Here is a 22,456-nt window from a genome sequence, read left to right on the forward strand (position 1 = left end):
TCGGCTCCGAACCCATCAGTTCAGAATGTAGGCGAGATAGGATCACATAACATCTTTAGTTTATAGGGTGATCGCTGCTGCCATCGAACTTAGGGCTTGAAGAACCAATCTTGCTGGAGGAGAGGGATGCTCTTAGAATCTGTCTGACATGCAATCTTAGGGTGTGAACTCTGCTTTGGGGTAAAAGCACGAATTGAATGACACTGTTCAGATGAGCTCCTATAAACTCCCAAGACCTGAACTGGCTGAAGATGGGACTTGGAAGGACTGGCTGTGATCCACAGGAATGGACACAACTGGAATAATTCCTGGCTTTCTCTAGGAGATACTTAATCGGTAAAGAAAGGAGCCAGTCGTCTAAATAAGGAAACACTCCGAATCCGTGCAGTCTGAAATGAACTGCCACTACTGCTATGCATTTGTTGAACACCCTGGTGGATGTGGCAAGACCAAAGTGAACTGGTTAAAGACTTTGTGAAAAGGGAATGAAACACACTCTGGATATAATCCTTTGTACCCACAAATCTTTTGTGATTGCTGTCCAGGTATTTAGGTGCAAGAATAAGCACTCCCAACTGCCTCCAGAGAAGAAGAGTCGGGCAACCTTTCAGGAGCACTGAAAGGTCCTGCCTGAGAAAGAATCTCAGGACCCTCTGGTTCTGCACACCCCTTCTACCACGAGGACAGCATCTTGCATTGTTGTTTCCCCCTCTGCCTCTAAGAAAAATCCCCATGACTCTTGAAAAGGTCCTTGAGATTTTCTGAACCACATTTTCTTACCACTGAGTTGATTCCTGGAAAAAGATCTCTGTGGGATAAAAAAATGGATTCCAACAGCAGACAAGGTCTTTCCATCATGCTCACTGCAAGAAAGTGTGTATAACTGTGAGCCTAAACAGGGAAGAGCCATCAAAGGAAGCGCTGATGAATGATGACTTAAAGGGCTGCACAAACTCACACAATCTCATCCAGGCATGTCTCCTAATGGCTATGCCTGAACAAGCAGCCTGTGAGGAACCTTCAACTGCGTGAGAAATTAACCTCATGGATGCATTCGATATAGATAGTAGGGTGGCCAGTTGGGAGGAATGAGTTTTCTCTTCCTCTGCCTACATGGCTTCTGGGGTAGACTTAGAGCGTTCTTTTATGAAGTCCCTCTGTAACCTAGTAAAGTATGCTAGGTAATTAAGGGACGGCAAGGTAAAGGTGCCTGCAGCATGAAAGTACAGTTTTGTACCTACCATAAATGTAGATGTCCGATAGATATGCAACTGCAGTCCTGACATATGGGTTTGTCCTGCCTCAGGCAGCCCTTCGGTCGGCCGGATTCCAAAGTCTGGGTCCGGCGTTGGCTGATGTCGCCTCTTCCCCGACGTCAGAGTGGCTGGGGTATAAAAGCATCAGCCAACGCCATCTTCTTCAGTGTTTCTTGCCCCAGATGCCAGGTGCCCTCCAAGGAAGGCTAAATTTAGAGAATGGATAAAAATTTCAGACATGCACAACAGTAAAAAACAGATACACCATAACAGATATCCCCAGCTAATTTGAAAAAGGGGGAGTGGACCCAAAAAAGAGAATTACAGAGGGGTAAGGAGGGAGGGAAAACCTGACTGCAGTTGCATATCTATCGGACATCTACATTTATGGTAGGTACAAAACTGTACTGTGTCCTTCAAGAATGCAACTGCAGTCATAACATATGGGTTGAATACCATAGCCAAGCTGGGGGTGGTTGGAACTAAGAAAGAGATGGTGTAGCTAAAATGCCCTGCAGGACTGCCGAAGCAAAGCCTGCTCGGGATCTGGAGTATAAAGGCAGGTTGTAGTGTTTGGTAAATGTATGCACGGAGCTCCATGTAGCAGCCTCTAGAATGTCCTTAGTAGCCACTCCTCTTAGAAAGGCTGTGGATGTGGCTATAGCTCTGGTGGAGTGTGGCCTAATATTGGCTGGCACACCTTTTCCATGGAAAGAGTAACAGAATCTGATGCAGTGTCCAATCCATTTTGAAATTGTTTGTTTGGAGATTGCCTTTCCTTGCACTCCAGCAGCATAGGCTACAAATAGTTGATCAGACTTTCTGGTGGTCTTTGTTCTGTCCAAGTAGTAGCGTAATTGTCTGTGTATGTCCAAAGTGTGCAGCAACTTTTCCCCCTTATTTTGAGGATTGGGAAAGAAAGTAGGCAGGTGAATTGCTTGATTTAGAGACACCCTGGATATCACTTTTGGCATGAATGAAGGATTGGTTCTTAGAGAAACTCTGTCCTGATGAAAAATGAGAAAGGGAGGTACTGCCATGAGGGCCTGTATCTCTGAGACTCTTCTTGCTGAGTTATCTGCCAACAGGAAAACCGTTTTCCAGGAGAGAAATTGCATTTCTGAAGATGCTGCTGGTTCAAAAGGAGGAAGAGTTAATTTTTCCAAGACGAAATTGAGGTCCCATGCAGGTATTGGTGGTTTTCTGGGAGGTTTGATATTCTTTATCCCTCTTAGAAACAGTCTTAGCAAATGATGCGAAAACGCAGGTGGGTCACAGTTGTATTTTGCTGAGATTGCTGAAGCGTGAATTTTTATGGAAGAATATGAGTGGCCACTATGAAACATTTCTGCCAAGTATTCTAATATCTGTGGTATGCTCATTACTGATGCATCCTGACCCTTGTTGCCATTCCAGATGATGAATCTCTTCCACTTGGCTGAATAGGTTTTTCTGGTGGAAGGCCTGCGCGCTTCCAGCAAGATTTCTTGTACTTTTTTGGAAAGAGAGATATGGCTGAAAGTCATAGGACCCTCCAAGCTGTCAGCTGCAATGTTTGCAGGTTTTGATGAACAGTCCTGTAATTGTGCTGAGTTAGAAGCAGAGGCCATTGAGGCAAAGGCCACGGTTTGGTGTGAGTTATGCTCAGTAGCAATTGGATACCAGTGCTGCCTTGGCCAGTCTGGAGCTATCAAAATTCCTTTTGGTTGTTCTGCTTTGATCTTCAGTAACACCTTGGTCAGTAATGGTAGAGGAGGGAATGCATAAACTGTTAGGGACTTCCAGCTGAAGGAGAGAGCATCCGTTCTCCAGGCTAGAGGATGGTGCGTCCTTGAACAGAACTTCTCCAGGTGATGATTGAGGTGAGAAGCAAAGAGATCTATGTCCGGTCTTCCCCATGCACTTGTTATTTGTGAGAAAATGTGTGGATGCAGCATCCATTCGTACGGATCCAAGAAATTTCTGCTCAGCCTGTCCGCCAGAACATTGTCCTTGCCTGGAACAAACTGGGATTGCAAGTGGATGTTCAGATTCAGGGACTTTTCCCAAAGAGTCATTGTTAGTCTGCAGAGGGGGTAAGAGTGAGTGCCTCCCTGCTTGTTTATATACCACATGACAGTGGTGTTGTCTGTCCTTATTAGCAGATGACCTTGTTGAAGGGATTTCCCGAAGGCCTCGATTGCATGTATCACTGCCAAGATCTCTTTTTGATTTATGTGCATATGCATTTCCCTGGGAGTTCATTGCCCTTGAATGCATCTGCCCTCCATGTGCGCCCCCCATCCATGGTCTGAGGTGTCTGTTGTAATGGTTTGACTTGCTAGAGGTTTGTTGAAAGACATGCCTTTGTTTAAATGACTTGCTTGAGCCCACCACAAAAATTCCCTTTGCAGGCATGGAATGAGTGGTATTACGTCTTCTAGATTGTGGCTGTGTTGAGACCATAAGCTTTTTAGGTACCATTGTAACTTTCTCATGTGTAGTCTTGCCAGAGGTACCAGAAGAATGCAAGATGCCATGAACCCCAGGGCCTGCAGGATTTTCCTTGCAGTCAGCTGGGTGAGCTTTGCTAGGCTTTTGAAGTAATCCGGTAAATGTTCTTGTTTCTCCTCTGTGAGGAAAGCCATTTGTGAATGTGTGTCCAATTTGGCTCCTAGAAAAATAATCTGTTGGGATGGCAGTAGTCTTGATTTTTGAATGTTGACTGTGTATCCCAAAGCCTGTAGTAATTGAATGACATAGTCCAAGTTTCTTATCAAGGTTTCTTTGCTGTCTGCTTGTATAAGGCAGTCGTCCAGGTAAGGGTATATTTGAATCCCCTGGAGCCTGCAATGTGCAACTACTGATGCCAGGCATTTCGTGAATACTCTGGGCGCAGTAGAGAAGCCAAACGGCAATGCTGAGAAATGATAATGCTCTGACCCTGCAAGAACTCTGAGGTATCTTCTGCAACTGTGTCTGATTGGGACATGTAGGTATGCCTCCTTGAGGTCCAGAGTAACCAGCCAAGACCCCTTGCCCAGCATGGGAAGGAGTTGCTGTAAAGTCAACATTTTGAATTTTGGCACAATGAGAAAAGTGTTTAGAGCGGACAAGTCCAGTATAGGTCTCCATTGCTTTTCTTTTCTTGGAACAAGGAACAGTCTTGAATAGAATCCCTGGCCTTGTTCCTGAGGAGGAACCTTTTCTATTGCTTTTATTTGTAACAGCTTTGAAACTTGTATGAGTGCCTCTGCCCTTTGATTTTGTGGCAGATTTAGCATGCCTTGTCTCGTTGGTAAGGTGTGGAAGTGGAACCTGTAACCTTTGTCTACTATGTCCAGAATCCATTTGTCCTTGGTTAAAATGTGCCAGTTCTTTGAGAATAAGGATAATTTTCTGCCTAGAGGTGCTTCTCTTTGAGCCTTGGTCGGCGGAGTGAAAGTCAAGTCATTGTGATTGTCCCTGTGGTGCAGCTGAACTCCCTGCGCCACTTCTCTGATTTGGTGGTTGCCATTGGCGACCCCTGTAGGAGCCTCGGTATTGCCCTCTACCTCGAGCACGCCTGTTTTTTCCCCTTTGAAACTTGTCAGTGTCTGGAAAGGACCAATTCTTTGAAGGCCAATTCCTGCTGAACCTGGAGGAAATCCTTGACTGTCTGTACTGATTTAGCCTTTTCCTCAATAGACTTCAACACATCCTGTGCATTAGCACCAAAAAGCTTCTGTTTTTCCAGAGGTGCATCTAGGAGCTTTACTTTAACATGGTCTGGCAGTGGCTGTTCTTTCAGCCAAGCATGTCTACGTATAACGGCCCCTGTCATAGCTGCCCTACATGAAGCTTCCAGTGCATCATAACCACACTGAAGGAAATGATTGTTAACCTGCTGAGTGTTATGAACCAAATCCTGCAATGCCTTTCTATCTATAGGCTCAGGAGAGGCTAACTTTTTCTGCAAATCATTCATTAAGTAATCCTGGTACTGAAACATATGAAAAAGACAGTTAAGTGACCTCATGGCAAGGGTGGAAGAGGTATAAACTTTTTTGCCCCATCTCTCCAGGGACCCTGGGCAAAGGGTTTTTGGCCGAGGAAGTAGCCACTCCTTTGGGCCCCTGAGAAATAGTTTCTAGATCCACAGAATGGGCCTTAAAGAGATGCTTATGAGTTTCAGGAACCCTGTAATATCTGTCTGGCTTGACAGGAGCAAGAGGGAGAGAATCAGGGGAAGCACTGGAGTCTGAGTATACATCATCCAAGACATCCAACACTGGAGGGATAGCTAATGGTCTGTGCTGGGGTAACTTAAGGAAGGTACGTAGCCTTTTCCTGGAGTCAGAGAATTCCTGACCCTGCCACTGAAAATGCTCTCTCATGGAGTGGAGAACTTCTCCGAAAGAAATATCCTCTGGAGGAGAGGCAAAAGGAATTGATTCCTCAGCATCAGAGTCCTCGTAGGCCTGGAAGGATTCTTCCTGGGTATCTGAGTGCTCTGAATCCCTAGAGGCTTCATCCGAAGAGAGGGTATCTGTCTGCTCAGTCCTAGGCCTTTTATCTGCAGGAGGCAGAGAACCTCTGTCTGGATGTGACTGAGAACCTCTGATTAGAGAGATTAGATCTGCAGCTAGGGTCATGATCTGTTTATCAGAAGAGGGGCCCTGGGAAAAAGTTTTAGGAGGATGGGCCTTAGCCTGACTAGCAGCCTTAGCACATGTGTAGGCCTTGATGGACATGGAGACCGGAGGCCTAGCTGCCCCACGTGCAGGAGTAACTTTATCCACAGGTATGGTGTCAGGTAAATCTTGAGCTTCGGTTTCGGGAGGAAAATCAAAAACTGGCACCGGGGAAACCTCCGGGACCGAAGTACGCGGTAAAGCGGTGTCGTCGGTCTGGAGCGGTAGAATTACCGCCTCCGAAGAGACCGATGCACTCGCGGAAGGCTTAGCCGTGGTATGGGTGGATGACGCGGGCCGAGGATGTCGGTCCCGGTCCTTGCGTTTTTTGGAATTATGTGCTGTCGGTTGTTCCGATGGCATGATATAAGCGTAATTTTCGCCAAAAAAAGTCTTCGGCAAATTCTGCCCGGCGCCTGTGTGCGCGCTCATTAAAGCAAGCACAGGCAGCACAGGCCGAGACGTCGTGGTCTGGGCCCAGGCACGGAAGGCAGTAAGAATGGAAGTCCTTATGAGGTATTTGTTTACCACAAGACAAACAATTATTAACCTTTTCAATTTTTTCTGACATCGGCTGAGGCAAGAAAAATGTTCCCCAACAGGGTACTTAGCTTTTTGATGACTTCGGTAATTGAAAACACAGAAGCTGACCGACCGGCACTTGCGAACTGCTTCTGCTTTGGGCACCGCGCGGCAAGAAAGACTGAAGAAGATGGCGTCAGCTGATGCTTTTATACCCCAGCTGCTCTGACGTCGGGGAAGAGGCGACATCAGCCGACGCCGGACCCAGACTTTGGAATCCGGCCGACCGAAGGGCTGCCTGAGGCAGGACAACCCATATGTCAGGACTGCAGTTGCATTCTTGAAGGACATCAGGCTTTCTGTACCTGTCCAATATCCTAAATTCTCTATTAGGTGCATGAACAGTGGACCTCTGTTCAGCTAGTTCCTTTTTGGTGGCTGTCACAACAACCGTAACATCTACAGGGATTCCCTTACTCCAAAACCACCTGTCTTTAGGGGCTCCAAGGATCTTGTCTCGTCAACAGGGGATAGGCTCTATGGTATCCAGTTCCTACCAAGCCCGGTGGGAGACAAGGTCTATAAAGTCATCCACCGGGGAGTTAACCCAAGACATAAATGTGCTAGACCCAAAGGCTTCTAGGAACATAGACTCCTCTTGAGAAGGGCTTTGGAAGGACCAACCACCTTTCTTGCACAAAATCTCTAACATATCTCCAAAGGGGAATCTAAGTGCCGCCTCTTACACAATCTCGTCCGTGGAATCTCTTCAGTGAGATGCTCTGGAGAGGTATCAGAAGAAATAGGAAGTTCCTGAGTAGGAACTGCCTGGAAGCTCTTACAGCCTGGCTGTCCCTGTGGAGTACAGTGATGTGGCTTAGAGCTCAAATCCAATGGAGGAACAGGGACAGGATCAGAGGATGTGAGAGTTGAAGAAGCCCTTGAATAGGAAAAAGCCCTCTCCACTAGCTCGAAGGCAGCGAGACCAGAAGTAGTAGAAACCAACCACACTGGAGACAAAGTTCTCAGATCAGCTGATTCTCCAACCCTCCCGGATATCCTCTCAAGTAGGCAGTGAGAGCTGAGATGTCCAGCACTGAGGCTTCAAGGGGAAGTGATGGCTCTGAGAACCTTAGAGTTGACGTCATCCAATCAGAGCTGACGCCAACACTTCAGCTCTGCGATTCATCCTGCTCAGTGGGGATCAGCACCAGACAGGTCAGAGAAACCACTGGATCCAAAGAAGAAAGTGGTATATTTGGATCTGACACTCTGACTCTCATCACTCTCAGATCCAATGGCTTTGAAGCTACAGGTTGGATCAGAGAAGGAGTCACAAATCGGGTGTGAAGATGGCTGAAGGCCAACAGATCTGATGGGAGATGGAGATGGTAAATTCCCATCTGATTCTGTGCTCTACGGAAGTTTCTCATCGCCCTGTTCACCTCAGAGGAACTTCAGGAGGACCTGGTCGACGAAGAGATGGAGGGAGGACAATACAACTTTCTAGGAGTCTCCTGTAAAAAGGGAGACCTGAACCTAGGAGAGACAGACACCAGAGAGAATTGGGGACTCCAGATCCAGAGAGATTTAGATGCAGTGACCGTCAGATCCGATGGTTTCAGATCTGACACTTTTTTAACTTTAGCAGGTTGCTCTGAGATTTGAGTGGATCCTGGAGACCATGCAGGAGAGCATTTCCCATGCTCCCTAGGCTCCAAAGATTTCTGCTTTTTAGAGGTTTTGAGCCTATGAAGTAGAAGCTGTAGAAGAAGAATAAGCAGTAAAAAGGCCCTTAAGGACCAACTTACTACTTCTGTCACTGATGGCCTTTAAATTAAATCCAGCACAGATTTTACAAGGCACTTCTAAATGGGAAGGGTGTGAACAATAAACGCACCCCTGTGGGCATCAGAATTAATCTTATGCCCACAGGAAATGTACTTTTTAAACCTGGTAGTCTTTTCAGCCATACCAACGCTAAACAATAAACAAGATGCTAATACCTATATAAAAGTTTTTTTTGTTTGTTTTGTTTAGAGAAATAGAAAGAATGTTGTACCAATAATGGTACCAAAAACTACCTCAGAAGAAAGGTAATCAAAGGCAAATACCAACTATGGTAACAGAAGTACCTTTAAAAGTTCAAATAAAAAGGTCAGAATAATACCAAAAGGAGTAGAGAGAGGAAGGGTTCTACAAAAGTGATATAGCAATATGAAAAGGAAATAAATTCTATTTTTCTGCTCACAAAACCTAATAAATGTAACCCAGAGCTTGAGAGAATGCAATCACGACCAAATCATTACAGCAGCAAATGAGATCGGAGGTAATGTAGCAGCAAGGGGCATTATGAGTAAAGGGTGTAGCTCGAGAGTCAGATCCACGAATCTAAAAGAAAAGGGCCAAGTTGGATCAGAGACCCATTTGTGGAACGAATGAGAATGGCAACATAAGATTTAATGTTTACCCTTTTAATTCTGGTTTGGGATTATGAGTGACCAATTCCTCACTGTGTACCCTCCAAAGTCTTTAATGAGATGATGCACCTTCTACTATTGGTAGTTGGTCTGAAGTGCTGAAGCTTGTGAATGTTCTTTACACAGTGCTCTCTCTCTCTCTCTGGCAGTACAAATGGTGATAGGCTAAATCCTAGTTTGTGAGCTCATAATCACTGGAAAACTTAAGAATCTTTTGATTGTTTAGGTAGTGAATGCAAGAGCTCTGGGAGTTATGATATGCATGGAATGGCAGAAAAGACCAAGAGATGACTGCAGGGAATGCTCACACGGCCCAACATGAAATGCGCACTACTGGAAGACACACACTTCGCTGAAGCAACTACAGAATTTTCATAAGCATGCTGAACTGTCACAACATTAAGACAGGAAACCCCAACAGCTACCCACTGCATAAAGCCTATGAAGTCAGACTGGGAGTTCACCTTCTAAGCTAGTGATTTTATCTTGCAGATCTCAGCCACTCAACCTGCTCATAGCATTTACAAAGAATGAATCTCTCAAAGGCGAAAAATCTTTCTGAAAAACTACTTCAGCTGCATCTACTGCGGCAGAATCTTTCAATAGTTTTCACTAAACAGAAAGGCAGCCATACGGCCAATAGGTACTGAAAACTATTTGTAGCCTCAATTCTAAGGACTAACCATCAAACACTTGACTACTCAAAACTACATAGGCCATAGTGAATTATGCCATTAGTTCTGTATTTCTTATACAGTCTTTACCAACTATACTAAACACTACTAGTTAATAAAACTAATATTATTTTTATTTTTTATTTTAGTTGAAGATGTTTGATATTCATAACTCTACGTTACTTGAAGCAGAACTTTAAACAGTTTAAAAATATATATACAAGTCCTTGTTTCATTGCCTTGTCTAACTTGGTAAGCAAATGTACTCACCTGCGTACTGGCCAAGGTAAGGGGGAACGATATGATGGTAAACCACAGTTGATGGGAACCCAGCACAGTGTGCGGCACCAAAGAATAATTCACTACTTGTGCAATATACTACCGTACCATGACCAAACATCTCATACCAGGCTGTGAAAAAATGAATAACATTATGACTTTTGTTGTGGTTTTAATCACATATGTAGTATAGATTTGTCAACCAAGTAGCTGGGAAATCTCATTTTCAGTGGAGTCCCAGAAACACAGTCCCATCACATTTACAATGCAAACAAATGTTAACAATGTATGGAATGCATTAATATTTTTACATACAACTGAAAGTTTCATTGTTTCAAAATGAAACACACACGCATGGTAAGAAAATAAATATTATGTCTCCCAAATATATATTACAAGCACTAGCAGTAATATGATCTTAGTATAAATATTACTTCTGTCTCATTCTGCAATTTTCTTCCCCTTCTGTCATTTTTGCTGCTTCAGCATGACCTACATTTAGGGTGCTCCTGAGAGTACTGTAGTTTACCTTGAAATATGTTACTGTTGCACAAAATATCATGACGAAACAACTCTGGCTTTATCTTGTCAAAATCTGAGCATGTTAGTACTTGGTTAGTCGTAAATGTGTCTTTATGGTTTGGTCTTGGAAGTCATATTGGAAGGAAACAGTAGGTTTTATGTTTCCTTCACAATTTACCTGAGTCTGTACAACCTCAGAGTTGCTACATAAAAAGAAGAGGGGTGTGGAGACAGAGATGCAACATTGATGGGGCAGTAGAAGGGGCTTGAGCTCTGCAAAAATGATCGATTAGCAATCTTATTGTTTTTTTTTCTGCACTGAGATTGCAATTTTGCAGCCCTTAGATATTTTAGTTGTGATTATTAGTGTGTCAGTTAAACAATATGGTATTATTCACAGTAAGCCCTGCTGTGAGAATGACGAAAGTTGAAAATCTCACTGTGCAGAGTCTACTTAACTTTAACTGGGTTTATTTACATATTTTTTTACCCCACAGTGCAGTACCTTCGGGGTTTGTTCTACCTATTAAGAGGGACAAAAGACAAACCAAAAATACTACAGATACAGGAGTTCTATCCCACAAGAAAAAAAAACAGTCAAAACTGTACTTGTTGCTACTGAAATACCAAGATTCTTAATGTGTTAATTGTATAAGATTACCTTGATGATTCAATGTATTCCTATCACTGTATAACAATATGTGAAGTTGAATTTCTTCCTTTCTGTGTATATACTGTAAATATGTTAAACTAATAGAAATTTTCTTTAAAGATTTGTACTTCTTTCAGCAAATACCATTACTGAGTTTTCCAGCTCTGTTAGAAATGCTACATCTAAAAGAAATCCCAATCCCGCCGCACCACACACTCCAGAGACCTCAACCTCATTACCACAATCAACAGAATGCGCTGGAGGGACAGGTTCATAACCCAGAGACTGCCCATGCTATGGAATAGACATCCCATACATGTTAAAGGAGCACTACAGGAAGAATTTTGAAAAATATATATTTTTTTAACTTTTCCTTAAGTTTGGCTCATTGCAAACCTGTATGCACCAGACAGAAGTAGTTACTAGTAATTTTATTCAGTTTGTAACCCTGACTGACCTCCTGGGGGCAGACATCCTGATGAGAGTTTGTTGTCTTCTAAAGAAAAATCTTACCCACTGTCCACTGTTTCTGAGAATACAGTGCCCATAGCTTGGCTGTCATATAAGACTTCCATTCACTTAGAATGGAAGAAGAGGAAAGAGCAGCTAAGTTTGACAGGCCTCAGTAAAAGTATTATTTACTGTCGCACAGTGCCTTTTACAAATGTGTTTCCTTACAATGTGATACACATTCTGTGAAAAAATCTTCCAGAACTGCCAGCTCATTGCTGAGATAATTAGAAGTTATGTACCTACCATAACGTTCCATGTTAGTTGTCTTCTTCTCGCCTTCTTTCTTGCTGGATGGGTTCGGAGCCAATCCTCGGCTCCGACTCGGCCACTCTAAAAGCTCGAGAGCTAGTCCCACCGGCTCAAGGCTCCCCTATATCCCACAATGCTAGGCGGTAACTCCTCAGATCTCGTCTGAAAGCTAAGCCCAGCAAGGAAATTCCATAAAGGGAACAAAAGAAAACTCCTCTAGGTCTGTCCAGGCTAGGGGGAAGGAGGGTGGGACGCAAGAAAGAAGGCGAGAAGACAACTAACATGGAACGTTATGGTAGGTACATAACTTCTAAATGTTAAGTTGTCTATCTCGCCTTCATTCTTGCTGGATGGGACCGCGTCCCTAGCACCTTATCCCGGGTGGCCTATCGGAACAGACTCTTGAGAACAGTGGAACCAAAGTTGGCTCGGTCTCTAGAGGCCAAGTCCAACTTATAATGAGAAATGAAGGTATGGGGAGAAGCCCAAGTAGCTGCAGAACAAATCGAATCAATAGGCAGCCTATCTTGGAAAGCTATAGAAGTGGCTAAAGCTCTAGTTGAATGAGCCCTGGGTTTGGATGGCAACTGTTGATGTCTGATCTCATACACAAGGGTAATCAATGAAGTAAGCCATCTAGAAAGAGATACTTTAGAAATTGGAAGGCCCATTCTACCTTCTGCATAAGAAACAAACAGTTGATCAGACTTCCTGAATTGTTTGGTCCTGTCTAAATAGTACCTAAGTTGGCGATGAACATCTAAACAGTGTAACTTTTGTTCTGACCTATTGGAATAATTAGGGAAGAACACAGGAAGTTCAATGGTTTGATTCAAATTTGCCAGTGAAGCTACCTTGGGCAAAAAGGACGGGTTAGTACGCAAGTACACCCTATCCTTATGAAACACAAGATAAGGGGGTCGACTACACAGAGCATGGAGTTCAGAGACTCTTCTAGCTGAAGTGATAGCTACTAAAAAGAGCGTTTTCCAAGATAGTAACTTTATTGAACACGAAGCCGCAGGTTCAAAGGGGGGGAAGAATTAAGAACGCCAGAGCCAAGTTGAGATCCCATTGAGGAGGAGGATCCCTGATTGGTGGTTTGAGGAGAAAAACTCCTTTTAAAAAGGCTTTGCAGAGTTTGTGAGACATAATGGAGGACTCTGAGACTCCAACATGAAAGTTCGATATTGCTGCCAACTGAACTCTGATGGTAGACTGGGACGAACCTGAGTGGAAAAGTTCGGCTAGAAAGTCTAGAACTGATTGAATGGAAGCAATGAAAGGATCTATATTCTTTGACTGCTCCCAATAGGAAAAACGTTTCCACTTGCTATGATAAATCTTCCGAGTGGAAGATTTAAGAGAGGCTATCAAAATATCTCTGAGCGAGATATCAGAGGAAGCCTGGCTAGAGTTGGAATTGGAGGAACCACGCTGTGAGGTTCAGAGAAGGGAGGGAGTGGTGCAACTGACCCGACTGATGGGTCAAGAGGTCTGGAACTGGGTCCAGATGCCAAGGTTGCTCCAACAGATAACGGTGGAGAAACGGGAACCAAACCTGTGGAGGCCAGTAAGGGGCAATAAGGATCATGGAAGCTTTCTGAGCGATGGCTTTCTGTATTAGCTGAGATATCAGTGGGAAGGGAGGAAAAGCATACAGAAGTCCCCGGGGCCAATCGTGTACTAGAGCGTCTCTGCTGGGGTGGCCTGGTTGGGGAAAGAGGGTGAAGAAATCGTCGCACTTACTGTTTTGGGGAGTAGTGAAAAGGTCGCAGCAAGGCCGGCCCCACTTTCGAAAAACTTTCTCCAACACTGAATTGTTCAGGGACCACTCGTGAGGCATGAGAATAGCTCTGCTCAATTTGTCTGCAATCACATTGGACTTCCCGGGAATGTGCGTTGCTAACAGAAACCGCGGAGAAGAAATTGCCCATTGCCACAGTCTGAGTGCCTCTCGACATAGGGGGTAAGATCTGGTTCCGCCTTGTTTGTTGATGTACCACACTACAGACATATTGTCTGTCTGAATTGCTATAGTTCCCATGGGAAGAGAGTCTTGTAAGGCTTGCAACGCTAGAAGCACTGCTCTCATCTCTAGGACATTTATGTGCAAGTGGCACTCGAAAGGTTGCCACATGCCTTGGACCGCCCTGCCCTGGTAATGCCCCCTCCCCCACCCGATCAGGGAGGCGTCCGTTGCCACTGTAGCAACCGGAGGGGAAGGGACGAAAGGTCTCCCTAGGTGGAGCTGGGGAGATGTGATCCACCAAGAGAGATGATTCTTGCACGATTGAGTTATGCGAATAGGATGGGACATTGGAAGTCGTTGGAAAGACCATTGTGTGAAGAGCATCCATTGTAAAATTTTCATATGGAAGCGAGCTAATGGTAGAAGCGGGATGGCCGCCGCCATAATCCCTAAGACCTTTAGGATCAATCTGGCTTTGACTTTGTTGCTCTGCAAGACAAGAGAGACCTGTCTGTGTATGTCTGCTATTCTCTGCTCTGTGAGTCTGGCTGACATGTTGACTGTCTAGATTTGCGCCTATAAAGGTCGACACCTGAAATCCGGCATTTTGTTCAAACCAATGTAAAAAACAGAACCACAAAACAAAACGCTAGTAGCCACTCGTATACTGGAACAGCAGTAATACAGAACAGTTGTAGAAATTCAAAATGAAACACTTCCAAAATGTGAAGTGTAACTGCTGAGGAAAAAATCGCTGCTCACAAGACTATAGTAAAGTCTTTTATTAAACAGATGTTAAGCGCTTTCACTCGTTTCAACGAGCTTCATCAGAACAAACAGACTTAATTCATTTCCACCTTTTTAAATATTAGTGTTTTGGCGCCAAAACTGACGTGATCTTAAAGCAACAATGAATGAATTAACTCTGCAATACATACTTGATGTTATAAAATCATGTTAGATATATTAAAAAGATTTCACTTCATTCTCATATAAGAGTACAAAAAAGTATATATATATATATATATATATATATATATATATATATATGAATATACATATTGAAAAATGTGAAACTTTGTTAAAAAATCTAATGCAATATTATGTGATGTACAGTGACAAAGCTTGAAAGTGCATTAAATATAAAATTTGAAAATGCATTAAATATAAAATTAATGAGGCTATGAAATTAATGAGGCTAATCCTTCCTAAAATCTATGTGTATAATGTATGTACAGAACTATGTACACAAATACTGTATTGTACAAGGATTAGTGCAAAAATCTAGTTATTGTATTCATCTTTTGATCATTAGTAAAGGTTTCACCGTAATATAATCGTTGATACCTGGGAAGGTCATTGCATCAGTGTTCAATTGCCACCAATATTCTTTGTAAGCTAAAATGTTTCTTAAATTGCCACCTCTAGGGTTTGCTTTGACTGTTTCCAGAATAGCAAACTTAAAGGAATGTTCATTACCTACCTTACTAACATGTTTGTATAAAGCATTTTTTATGTCTTTAGTTTTAATGCTGTATAAGTGTGAATAAATCCTTTTTCTAAATTGTCTTTCTGTTCTGCCTATGTAATAGGCAGGGCAGATATTACATTTGGCTATGTACACTAACATACTAGTTTTGCAATTTCCCTGTTTAGGTCTAATTATAGTATTGTTAACATTGTCTAAAATAAATGAATTCTCTTCACAAACGGCACTGCACTGACTGCAAGCCCCACATTTAGTAGTATGTGTGTCCTTCCTAATAAGTTTCTTGTGCCCATTTTCCAAAATGTTCTTCAGATTCCTACCCATCTTGTAGACAAAGTAGGGCTTGGGTCCCAATGTATTCTGTATATCTTGGTCTGAAAAAATATCTGCCAGTTTTTTATCAAGATATTCTTTACTAAGTGGGAAAAAGGTCCAAATTCAAGAACACAGGCTCGATTAAATATAGAGTCACTACCTTTCTTTGTGATGCTATTGTTGTCTGTGAGGGACTTTGTGTATCTACTGTTTTGCCCCAAAAGTGGCTTGTACTTGGATCCCCATTCTTTTAACACATATGTCACAGTTTCTTTCATGTGTTCATCATATCCCCTCTCTCTAAATAAACTCATAATGAATTTGACTTTGTCCACAGTATCTTGTTGGTCCGAAGTCATTCTAATGGCTCGAATTAATTGCCCTTTGAATATATTATATTTGAGTTTCTTGGGGTGATTGCTGTTGTAATCTAAATATGAATTAGTGAAGGTGGCTTTTCTATTGATCTTAGATTTAAATCTATCATCTTCACTAGAGATGAAAGTGCCCAAATAAGCCACAACTGTATTATTACATTCATATGTAAATTTAAAAAAATCATTACTGTTGTTAAGATATTGAACGAAGGAGGTGAAAGTATTAGTGTCCCCTTTCCACAAGATGTAAATATCATCAAGGTATCGTGAATAATAAATAATATTCATATAGTAACTACTATTGAATATAATATTCTCCTCCCAATCAAGTAAGACCAGGTTGGCAAAAATGGGGGCACAAGCCGCCCCCATAGCCACCCCCCTGGTCTGCCTGAAAATCTCCCCTTCGAAATAGATATAGTTGTGTTCTAATACAATACTAGTTAATTCCACTAGTAAACTTATCTTGTCCCAACTCATAGTAGTGTGTTTTCTCAAACTATTAGTAAATGCAGTAATGCCTTGTGTTAAAGGAATGCTTGAAAATAAATCAATAACATCCACAGATGTGAACAGTAATTCTTGACAATTAACATGAACTGGGAAATTCTTTAAAAATTCCCAGGAATCTTTAACTAAATGTGAAATGTCAGAATACATAGGCTTCAGTAAGGTGTCAATTACTACACCTAAAGGAAAAGTTTTGGATTTACTTCCTGAGATTATAGGACAAAATGGCGGATTAACAATATCTTTATGAATTTTAGGAATGCCTACAATTGTAGCCAATGTGGGATCTTCCACTTTCATAAAATTGTAAAGTTCTTCACTAATTCTTTGTTCTAACAGAAAATCTTCTAGGAACATGTCTATTCTTCTGTAAGCTATATGAACCTCATTCAAAGATGTCACAGTGTAATTTCCTGAATTGTGCAGAATATCATGAATGACAGTACTATAAGAGAAGGCATCAAAAAATACCATGCCTCCTCCCTTATCAGGTTTCATGATACGAATGCTGCTGTTAGTGCTCAACTCATCTAGAAGTTTGCGTTCATCAAATGTTAAATTTCTTCTTATCTTAGTTCTTGAAACTTTCTTATTAAGTTCATAAATGTCCCTAGAGGTCTTTTTTTCAAAACTCTGTACATATAAGTTGTTACTAGGAATGAAACAACTTTTTTTCTTTAATTTGTCGCTCTGTTCTTTCTGGACCGTGTTCTGTTTGAACAACAAGGCCAAATTTAACTTTCTAGTATATAATTTCAGTTCACTAAGGCAGTCTACCAAATTAAAATTAGTAGTCGGGACAAATTTCATGCCCTTAGATAACAGGGTGAAGTGAGTGGTCTCCAATTGCAAATTACTGTAATTAAATATTTTAAAGTTGTTATATTCGCAAATCACTCCGTCCTGTTTAATGAGGTGATCCCCACTCATTCTAATGGAGCATGACACATTACTACTGTTCAATACTAAACTAGGCTGTGAGGAACTCAAAACTTTTTCTTCCATCTCCCCCCTTGATTCCATTTTGCAGATTGTCCTTTCCTTGTCACCTGAAAAAAATCTCCCTCATGTGTGTAGGCTTCCTTATTGTATTGTGTGTCATGTCTACAAAATTCATTGTCATTATAAGTGTGCAGAAGCGGGATGGCTGCCGCCATAATCCCTAAGTCCTTTAGGATCAATCTGGCTTTGACTTTGTTGCTCTGCAAGACAAGAGAGACCTGTCTGTGTAAGTCTGCTATTCTCTGCTCTGTGAGTCTGGCTGACATGTTGACTGTGTCTATATTTGCGCCTATAAAGGTAATAACACGACAAGGTGACAAGACAGACTTTTCGCAATTTATTGAAATGCCTAGTGTCTGACATGTGTGAAAGGTGTAGTCTCTGGCAAGAAGCAAAAGATGCTTGGTGGGGGGCTGTAAGGAGCCAGTCGTCTAAATAAGGAAACACCTGGAATCCTTGTCGTCTCAGATGAGAGGTGACCACTGCCATGCATTTGGTAAACACTCGGGGGGCTGTAGTGAGACCAAAGGGCAGGGCTCTGAATTGGAAATGACTGGTTCCCAGCCTGAAGCGGAGGAATCTCCTGGAGCGTCGACTCATTCTGATGTGATAATACGCATCCTGGAGATCTATCGAGCACATCCAGTTGTCCCGCCCCAAAAGGGGTAAAATGGACTGCAGCGTGACCATCCGGAACTTTGTTTTCTTGACAAACTTGTTCAAGTTGCTGAGATCCAAAATGGGTCTCCAGTCCCCTGTTTTCTTTGGAACCAAAAGGAATTTGGAGTAGATTCCGGATCCTGTTTGGTCTGCTGGAACTGGTTGAATGGCTCTTTTTGCGAGCAACTTTGAAATTTCTAATGCTGCTTGCTCCCTTTGACTGGGTGGAACGTCTGGAAGGGACTTTTTGGATTGCTTCGGAATGAAAAGGAATGGGATTCTGTAGCCTTCGGAAATGATAGACTGTACCCACTTGTCTTGAGTTAGGGATAGCCAGGCTTCTGGGTACAGCAATAATCTTCCCCCGACTGCCTCCAAAGGTGGACAGTCGGGCAACACCTCAGGGATGCTGAAAGGGCTTGTCGGAAAAGGATTCTCAACTACCCTGATTCTGCGGGCCCCCTCTGCCTCTAGGACGGCGTCTACCATTATTGTTCCCCCCTCTGCCTCTAGAGGGGAATCGACTCTGTGCGTCAGGCAAATCTCCCTGAGATTGTTTGCGGAACCACATCTTTCCCCCCTTCTGGCCTTTGGGGTAAGGCCTAGAAGGAGAGGAAAAACGGACTCCAACGGCAGAGAGAGTTTTGCCATCAGTCTCGCACCTAGTCAGGGTTTCCTTCACTTGAGGACCAAAGAGGGATGATCCATCAAAGGGGGAATTAGTGAAGGACGCCTTGAAAGGGTCCGCAAAGTTACATAGCCGCATCCAGGCGTGCCGACGCAAGGCTACACCTGTACCTGCCGCTCTACTTGCTCCATCCGCCGCATATGAAAGGAGGCACATGGAGAAGTTAGTTATAGAGTTAAGGGTCGCCAGCTGAGAGTTCATCCTATCCTGAAAACCCGCAGCTGTTGGGTCCTTTAACATTTCGCTCGCTTCCTTGAGCAAATCCCTCTGAAGATGAGTGAAATGACACAGGTAATTCAGCGAGCGCATAGTAAAGGTCGCTGACAAGAACATCCGCTTCCCGTACCTGTCCATCGACCTAGACTCCTTGTTAGGAGGATGAACAGGCACCGAAGGATCAGCTAACTCCTTCTTGGTGGCCGCAGCCACCACCATAGCATCAACCGAGACGCCTTTGGTTAAACATTCCTTGTCCTTGGGGGCAGTGATAAATTTTGATGGTCTCCTGGGGGTGGGTTCTACTGAATCAGGAGCTGCACAGGCCTTCTTTGCCACCACTTGCATAAGAGGGTCAAAGGGAGGGGACACCCGGGAGGTGAAAGTGCGAGAGCCGAACACCTCAAGATACACCGATTCATCCTCTGAAGGGTTGAGGGCTGGCCAATTCCCCCTCTGTTTTAAGACTTCGAGGATGTCTGCAAAGGAGACATCTTCAGAGGGGGAACGAGGGGAACCTTCAGAATCCTCTAAATCAGTGTCAGATGTGACTGACTCAGGGGAGTCAATGTGCTTCCTCTTGCACTGCCTCTTTCTCGGGGGCTCTCCTGCCGGGTCAGGAGAAGCCTCGGAAGAGGAGAAGATTCCCACTGGGGATACTTGAGGAGCTGGCTCTCTATGGTCTGGGATGAGAGAGTGAGCAGAAATCACTGGAGGCACCGTGGAGGGAGGGGCGGACGGAGCAGACTGTGGAGTTGAACCAGGTTCTAACACGCTCCTCATGACCTCAAAGGCACCCCTGTCAGGCAGAGCCAGAGGTCTCCGCTCCGAAAAGCTGAAAACCTCCCCCGGCACCGACAGTGATGGCTCCGAGGCCGATGTCAGAGCCGAACTCACCAGCGCCGAAGCCCCGAGAGGGAGAGCGGGGTCGGACAAGGGTCCGATGCCACTCGCCCCCTCGGAGCCGACGAGGGAAGTCCGGCGCCGAGATTCTTCCAAGGAAGATATCGGAGCAGACGATGGCACCGAAGACAACGGTATCGGTTCCGACGCCACCACAGTCTCGGGTCCAAGCCGCCCCGGCTCCGAACTCAAAGGAGTCAGAGGAGGAACATTCTGAGTAATGGGAATAGTCCTCGACTGTTGAGTCGGACTTTGAAGCATCTGGGCTAGTGCCTCGGACTTAAGAAGTCGACTCACTCCTCTCTGAAGGTCATGGTCTGATAGTCTCAACGACCTAGAGGAGTGAGATCTATGGCTCCGTTCAGACAGCAATGGTGATGCTGGTGCCGAATGAACGGAGCCGATAGATGGAGATCGGGACCTTTTCCTGGAGGTCGGATCCGACAATTTTATCGGAGCCAACTCAGCAATGTCTTCCTCGGCTCCGGCCGGAGCCGAGGAAATAATAGGGACATGAGTCCGAGAATCATCGGCTTTGGCCGGAGCCGATGTTCGAACAGCCTTCGGAGCCCCAGACGACGACTCAGAGACTGGAGCCGAAGATCTGGAAGGCTTTGAGGGTTTCCCCGAAGATAGAGTCGGAAGACCCTCAGGCTTTAATAAGCCCCGTAGGATGAGCTTATTTTTACGCTCCTGCAGGACTCTAGGGCTGAAGCCATGGCAAACAGCACAAGAGTCCTGCAGGTGCAAAGGTCCCAGGCAGTATACACAAGAAGTGTGACCGTCTGTCAGAGACATCTTCTGACAGCACGAGTCACACTTCTTAAAGCCTGAGACCTTTGATTCTTTAGACATGTCCAAAGAAAATAACCACACAGTCACACACACACACCGATTACTCTTATGGAAAGTTTAAAATAAATTAAACTAAGTTAAACTAAATTAGCAGTTTATAAAACTAAATCCCTACCAAACACAGACACTCCAACTACTGGGAAGGGAGGGACTAGGCCTAGGGCCCAAGAGAAGAACTCTAGTGAGTTTAGTCAAATTATAAAAAGAGGGGAGAAAATGGAAGGAAACTACCTAATATATTAGAAAGGTGAAAAAACTGAATGAAAAGGGGGGGGTCTAAGAAGAATTAAATTTAGCTTTAATCACTAACCTGATGAGCCGGTTGAAAAAGCACCTCGATCGCTATAGCGGCAAACGAGATCTGAGGAGTTGCCGCCTAGCATTGTGGGATATAGGGGAGCCTCGAGCCGGTGGAACTAGCTCTCGAGCTTTTAGAGTGGCCGAGTCGGAGCCGAGGATCGGCTCCGAACCCATCCAGCAAGAATGAAGGCGAGATAGACAACTTAACATCAGGGTTTATTCAGACATTCAAATTTGATCTGCTTCAGTTCCTTCTCAAGTTACTCCTCCCATATTCCCACCCTCAGCTAGAAGAGTTTCACATTTCCTGCCCTACTAGGTTCAGCTAATTTGAATGACAATACATATCAGAGTTGCTTGCAGTCAGCCAAGTGTGCCTCTGAAACTGTTCCCTCATCTCTCTCCTTATATCTATCATCTGAATAGCACTTTCACAGTAAATCATGGTAGAAATATGCTTTTAACAATCTTTAATGTATAGATGTCTATTCCTCTGAACATGCCCGTAACATACACAGATAACAATTAATCTGGGCCACCGACAGATTTAGCTATGACTGCAAATTCATACTCTTAAGCAAAATGAATATTCATCTTTGCCTTAGACAGAATTGCAGTCCTCTGCATTTTTATCCATTAGGCATGCCACTGATGCGTCCTTCTATTTGTAGTTACTACTGCTGTTGTGTGCACATATTCATTGCTGGTATGATGTTTTTGAAGCAACGTAGTATATCCTTTACTTCATGCTATGCAGTGCTTACTCTCACTGTTCCACATTGTGCATACTGTTCTTGCTCCTTCTCAAAATTGTTTTCGTTTTCTAATCATCAATATACAGAAATTAACACTTTTCTCCAAGAAGCTACATAAACCAGACTACCGCTAACAGTATGGTTTGCACAACAGTCATTTTTTTCTGTAACTGTGACTGTTGCAATTCAATTATGATATGAATTTAGTTCTTACAGCAGGGATAAAGCATGAGAGGCCCTTTATCCCAGGAACATCAGCACAATGTCAAATGTCAGGTATCTATACTTTGTGAGAACTTATTCCTGACAATGAATACATAGACATGCATGCCTTATCTGGAACATGTTAGATGAAGTGAAGCCACTGCTGTGTAGTTGTGCATACTGACCACCTGTAATGCATTACTAAAATCATATGAAGCACCACTGTAAACCCCTTTCTTCTGCAATATCACTGTAGGTCCACCAAATCACATGTAACAACCTGGCATCAGTGTCTCTAATCACTGATGACAACTGGGCAAAAACAGTTGGGGAAAAAAAGGTATGACCCTTGATCATGTGTAGAGTTCTCACAGCACATTTAGAGCGTCTTCTAACCTCAGTATATATTTT

At 43.6% G+C, this 22,456-nt stretch overlaps 1 protein-coding gene across 43 annotated transcripts in view; it reads right to left on the reverse strand.

Annotated features, from left to right (window-relative positions):
• LOC122809254 (titin-like) overlaps positions 1-22,456 on the reverse strand; it is a 3,339,665-nt gene that overhangs the window by 2,776,777 nt on the left and 540,432 nt on the right. For all 43 annotated transcript variants that reach the window (XM_044080625.1, XM_044080596.1, XM_044080621.1 and 40 more), the window contains one exon: positions 9,855-9,995. In XM_044080625.1, coding sequence (XP_043936560.1) covers positions 9,855-9,995 — 141 coding nt within the window. The remainder of the gene's footprint in view (positions 1-9,854; positions 9,996-22,456) is intronic.

Source organism: Protopterus annectens, chromosome 8.part0 (assembly GCF_019279795.1).
Source record: "Protopterus annectens isolate FY-2018-M chromosome 8.part0, PAN1.0, whole genome shotgun sequence".
Classification (NCBI taxonomy): Eukaryota; Metazoa; Chordata; order Ceratodontiformes; family Protopteridae; genus Protopterus; species Protopterus annectens.